At 43.6% G+C, this 5,971-nt stretch overlaps 1 protein-coding gene across 1 annotated transcript; it reads right to left on the bottom strand.

Annotated features, from left to right (window-relative positions):
* Positions 1–4,679: 4,679 nt before the first annotated feature.
* Positions 4,680–5,210, bottom strand: LOC141620514 (uncharacterized). Its single transcript, XM_074437364.1, has one exon. The coding sequence runs from the start codon at positions 5,208–5,210 to the stop codon at positions 4,680–4,682; it is 531 nt and encodes a 176-aa protein (XP_074293465.1).
* Between the last annotated feature and the right edge of the window lie 761 nt (positions 5,211–5,971).

Genomic DNA, 5,971 nt, shown 5'->3' with positions numbered 1-5,971 from the left:
CCTTCAGATCAGACCGCTGCTACGCCAAGTCAGCAATTGTCCCCTTCAGCTCTTGGTTTTTGGCGTTGGTGGGGTGACTGGTGGTCTGCACTATATTGATCATCTTCCTATTGTATAGTGCAGACTGGAGGGTCTGGGGCAGGAACAGTCAGAAGTCAGCAAGATAAATCAATGGGTAAAATAAAAAAAAAAAATAGGTAGAAGACGAAGATCATTCACCATGAAGGCGTTGTGCACGTCATTCTCAGCCATCTCCTCTGGAGAAAACTCTGAGAACGTCTCCTTTAGAGGAGGAAAGAGCAGCTGGTCGATCTCTGGCCAGTATGGTACCTTTTCTACATTCCCAAAACCTTCTGGGAAGTGAGCAATAGTGCCACCGCTAGCTGAAGCACGAAGGCTGACAGGAGGAGTAGGCGGATGGCGAGACAACGGATCAACCTCTAAGGGCTTAGGTACAGCGGAACTGGAATGCGTAGGAGGAGTTTGGAAGGAGGCAGCAGGAGCACTCCTCTTGGAGGCGGATGCCATATCAGGACTGGCAGAAGGTCTCTTTCTTTTTGCGCTTTGGAGGATAATTTCTAAAGGATCAACTTTTGAGCCTGCAAGCAGATGTAGTCTCAGGCGTCAAGACAATTAAAACGTTAACAAAAGCTGCAAACTGAAACGATTATAGGAAGCTTACCAGAAGACATGCTGTGATCTGACTGAAGAGGGTTGGAAGGGGAAGCAGGTGAAAAACCAGGAAGCAGATCAGGGAACTTTCTCTCAGATTCTGGGATACTAAACAATTTGCTGCAGGCAGGGATCTTGGCACCGATGCGAGTCAGGTCACAGGGGCCTGCAAGCGGACGATGAAGTAAGCTAGTAAGCAGCGAGATAAATAACTCATGTGACAGGGAGGCTACTTACTCGAAGTAATGACCCATTTCTCGAAGATGTAATCAGAAGGCGGCTGAATGGAGTCCTTCCTCACGAAGAAGAAGTCCTCAAACCATTTCTCATCTCGGAATTTGGACACATGCCTGAAGGGAGCCTCTCCACGTCCCCGGAATGAGAACTGGCCTCTACCCAGGGACCTGATGTTGTACATATGGGCCATATCGCCCAGGGAGATGGAATTACCAGTGTTCTGACCAGCGGCCAGGGAGTAGAGGAGAACCCTCCAAACAGCGGCAGAAATTTGTGCCATGGCGAAATTGTTCGTAAAGATGAAATCTTGGATGAGTTTGGGAAAAGGAAAATGGAGGCCATATTTAAACGGGTACAGGTAAAAACAAACCCATCCGGGACGAAGGGCATCAGCTTTCTGACCTGGTTCAGGGATGGCAATATCCACCCCGTCACCAAGACCAAGCATGCCATTGAATCTTGGGAATGTCAGCAGAAGTCAAGGCAGAGTCGCAGTCGTGGGGATAAGTGAAGAGTCCCCGGGAAGGAAAAGTTGGGTCAGGATTGCGGTCAGCGGGTGCAGGGGTTGATGAAGATTGACGGGTTTTACCCATGATGAAGAAAGAGAAAATGGAAATTAAAGGAGAAAAGGGGAAGAATACCTGGTGAAAGAGACGGTGGAAGATGGAATATCAGAGACGGCGAGGTGAGAGGAGAGGGAAGTTGAGGGTTTAGGGAGAGTTTTTAGAAATGATTTGGAGTTAATGGAAGTGAAAGGTGGGGGGTTGGGGTTATAAAGAAGAGAGAGGGAGTAGGGTGCGAGAAAAGAGGAGGTGGGCGGCTGACGTGATGGAGCTGCATGAAAAGGAGTGTAAATGATTGCTTAGGATTTTAGCATACGATTACGTAAATTCCTTGCTCGACACCACGAAACGTACTTCACAAGAAATTTGGGGCAAACTGTTTGGGCTAAAAATAGCACAATAAAGAGAAGGCCCACTTGATAAAATAATGGATTGTGGAAGGAGTGATAAGGAGGAAGAGATCCCGTGATTAAAGCGTGGAGAAAGGGAATGGGCCGCCACGCACGCTGGAGAAGACTGAAGCCCATCAGAGGAGGCGTCTGGGATTAGGAAAGGGGTAGTCAGGGAGATCAGGGAGAATTAAGGGAGACGACAAAACATGGAAAGAGTTATTATGGAAGTTATATTCCTTTCTATAATCAAGGTAGGACATGCCTAGGTTCTTACCCTATAAATAGCCAAGGAAGCAATCGAAGAAAGGGGGACATTCATTCATACACACATCCACACGCATACATCCGAGATCTCATCAACACGATACCTCGCGTCAGCAAGACTAGCATTACTATACAATTATAATCATCCTCCCATTCGAGAATAGTGCAATATTTGGCAGGGTACCGTCCCTCCCGCGGTTGTTCCCACATTGGATTTTCCGCGTCACCAAATCTTACGTGTCAATTTATATTTTCGTGCTTTATTTCCCTATTTATACGTCGACACACGAACAATCATTCAATCAACCAACGAGTAAGACCACATTGACCCGAATCAACTATTTTGGTAAAAAATACCCAAACAATGAACATGGGTTTATCGCTCGATGGAGATGAGCGGGGCTTAGGTGGGAACGGCTGCGGACCCCCACTGGCGGTGTGGAGTATCTGTTGCGATGGGTACTCTGGCAGGACTACACACTTTAGTGTGTAGTGAATTGTGTGGAGTTTGGTAATGGAGACTGGGGTTTTTGATGTGTGATTGAGCTGTTTGGCTTTTGTTTCATATTAGTTGTGTATTGTGTAATTAGTACTGACCCCGTTGTTTGTTTTGTTAAAATTATGGTGATCCATTCGGGGATGGTGAGCAATTGTTGAGCAGGTTTGATATGATGCTTTTGGGATAGCTGGGATGAGTCATCACTTGGCATTAGAAGAGTCTTTCGCTGTGCCAGACGTTAATTGTAGTTGTTCAGTTTTGCTAGTAGACAGTTTGATTTTGGATGTTGTATTTCATTTAACAGTTTTGATTTGAGACATGTAATCATTTAAACTTTATTTACTTTTAAAGTACGTTTCTTTATTGTCTTATGATATTCATTGCCTCGGGTAACCGAGATGGTGACGTTCCTATACCTGAGTGGTCCTGGTAAGGCACTTGGAGTATGGGAGTGTCACACAGTATTTGTGCTTTGGTATAATTTGAATCAATCTTTTCTTCTGATTTATTTGAATAGCTTGATTTGAGCAATTTGTACTTGTAAAAAATATATTTTGAAGTATTTTGTTAGGAGGATGCCTGTCAGGAGGGCTTATGACCCTCAATCCTTATCAGGAAATTATGGCTTTTTTGCCTGTCAGGAGGGCTTTTTAGTAAGAGGGGTGGTTTCCAGTCAGGAGGGCTTATGGCCCTCAGCCTGTCAGGAGGGCTTTTTAGACAAGTGGTCTGGTATGTTCCACCATTGTACTTGTCTTTTATTTTCTGTACTGAGCTCAGTTTTTGTATGTATTTTTTGGGTCAGGCAAGTAGGTGCCAAGTAGAGCATTCCTGGGATGCTGTTCAGGTTGGGTGGAGTGGCCCTCAATCCTGAATATTTGTTTAAGCTTGTGTGTAATGTATAATTAATGGAAGAAAAGCGTAAAACAAGTTTTCAGGATTCAAGATACTATGATTTTAAATAGGCAGGCATAATAGAGTTTGCAAAAAGGAAAATAGGCAAATATTCAGGCATAGTAGCAAGTACCAGGAAAACATGATTCGTGAAGGTTACATGATTTTATTTGGGGGTTTGCTATAAAACTTGGTCAAGCACATATAAAGTTAATAATTTTACATGGTTTTGGTTTAGACATGAAATAGCTTTAGGTGGGAAATGTTCCAAGATCTGGGGATCATTTCTCCGTCCAGGGTTTGTAATCTGTAGGCTCCCTGTCCTACTATTGAGTCGACCAGGTATGGTCCTTCCCATGTATGAGCTAGCTTGCCAGCATTTTTGTCCCTGGTGTTAGGGAAGACTTTCCTTAGGACCAAGTCTCCTTCTCTAAACACCCTGATGTTAACATTTTTGTTTTAACTTCTGGCTACTGTTTGCTGGTAGGAGGCTATCCTGATCTTGGCTGCGTCTCTCAATTCTTCAATCAGGGTCAGGTTGTCTTGTAATAGTGGCTTGTTTTCCTCTATGGTGTTCAGGCTGCTTTTGGTTGTTGGTACGTGGATTTCTGCTGGGATTACTACTTCACAGCCATAGACTAGGGAGTAGGGAGTTTGGCCTGTGGCTGTTTTAGGTGTAGTTTTGTCAGCCCAGAGGACCAAGGGGAGTTCTTCTGCCCATCTGCCTTTTCCTCTTTTTAGCTTTTTCTTCAGACAACTGATTACCACTTTGTTGCTGGATTCTGCTTGGCCATTGGCTTTTGGGTAGCTTGGCGTGGATGTTACCAGGTTGATATTTCATTGTGCACAGAAAGCTGCTGTTCTTTTTCGCACAAACTGGGTACCATTGTCACAAACTATTTCTGAAGGTATCCCATATCTACATATGATGTTGGGTTTGATAAATGATATGACATCCTTCTCTTTGACTTGCCTGTATGAGTCTGCTTCTATCCACTTGGAAAAGTAGTCAGTCATTGCTAGCATAAAGACTTTCTGTCCAGGCGCTTAAGGTAGCTTGCCTACTATGTCCATCCCCCATTTCATAAATGGTCATGGAGCTGAGATGGAGTGTATTAGCTCTGATGGTTGGTGGATGTAAGGAGAATGGATTTAGCGGGCTTAGCATTTGGAGCTGTAGGCTATGCAATCAGCTCTAAGGGTTGGCCAGAAGTAGCCTGTCCTTAGAACTTTACTAGCCAGGCTTCTGCCACCCTTGTGATTTGCACAGTATCCATCGTGGATGTGTTCTATTATTTGTTTAGCTTCACGAGGTTCCAGGCGACGCAGGTAAGGTCCAGTCTGAGACTCTTTGAACAACATGTTATTGATGATGGTATAAGTAGAAGCTTTAATCTTAAGGCCCCTTGCTTCATTTTTATCCCTGGGAAGTGTTCCCTGTAAGAACCAATCATAGTATGGTTTGGTCCAAGAATTTGTGTCTTCATCGATGGGACAGGTTTGGCCAGGTCTTTCAATGGTTGGTTTCAGCAGGTGAACAATGGGTATTTTATCAAATACAGAAGGGCTAAAATTTGATCCCAGGCTGGCTAGGGTGTCAGCCTGAGTATTCAAATCTCTTGGTATTTGGTTAATGTCAAACGAACTAAATTTTTTGCAAAGGTTTTTGACGTAGTCTAGATAGAGGATCATTTTAGAATCCTTTGCAGCATATGTTCCTTTGACTTGATTGGAAATTAAAAGAGAGTCAGTTTTTACCTTGAGATTTGTCACACCAAGTTCTATACATACCTTGAGTCCAGCTATCAGGGCTTCATATTCAGCTTCATTGTTTGTTGCTTTGAATTCACAACTGATTGCCTGGGCGATTAGGTCTCCCTGTGGTGATTTCAATACTAATCCTAGGCCAGTTCCTCTCATGTTTGTTGCTCCATCTACGTGTAAGGTCCATTCCTGGCCTGATTTACGGGTGTCTAGATGGTTGACCATTTTTATGAGGTCTGGTTCAAGGTTGGGACTGAATTCAGCCACGAAGTCTGCTAATGCCTGAGATTTAATTGTTGTCCTAGGTTCAAAGGTTATGTCATAAGTGCTTAGTTGCACTGACCATTTTGCCATTCTGCCAAAAACTCAGGTTTTCTCAAGACAGATTTGATAGGCAGGTTGGTCCTGACAATTATTGGGTAACTTCAAAGTAAGGTCTAAGTTTGCTATACAACAATGCCCTTTGGCCTGAAGAATGCAGGGGCAACATATCAACGCCTGGTCAATATGATGTTCAAAGATAAAATAGGTGATACAATGGAGGTCTATATTGATGACATGGTGGTCAAATAAAAAAAGGCTATCCTGGAACTAGAATCTCCCAAATCAGTCAAAAACATCCAAAAGTTAACATGAACAGATAAAAGTTAACAGGATATCCTTTTTTGATTTGACCACCGTGTCATCAA

The sequence above is a fragment of the Silene latifolia genome, chromosome X, assembly GCF_048544455.1.
Source record: "Silene latifolia isolate original U9 population chromosome X, ASM4854445v1, whole genome shotgun sequence".
In the NCBI taxonomy this organism is placed as follows: Eukaryota; Viridiplantae; Streptophyta; class Magnoliopsida; order Caryophyllales; family Caryophyllaceae; genus Silene; species Silene latifolia.
Note: the sequence above shows the minus strand (reverse complement) of the source record. Positions and strands in the feature narration are given on the sequence as shown.

Coding starts and splice junctions, on each gene's coding strand:
- LOC141620514 (XM_074437364.1), bottom strand. CDS start 5,210: ATGATCCTCTATCTAGACTACGTCAAAAACCTTTGCAAAAAATTTAGT.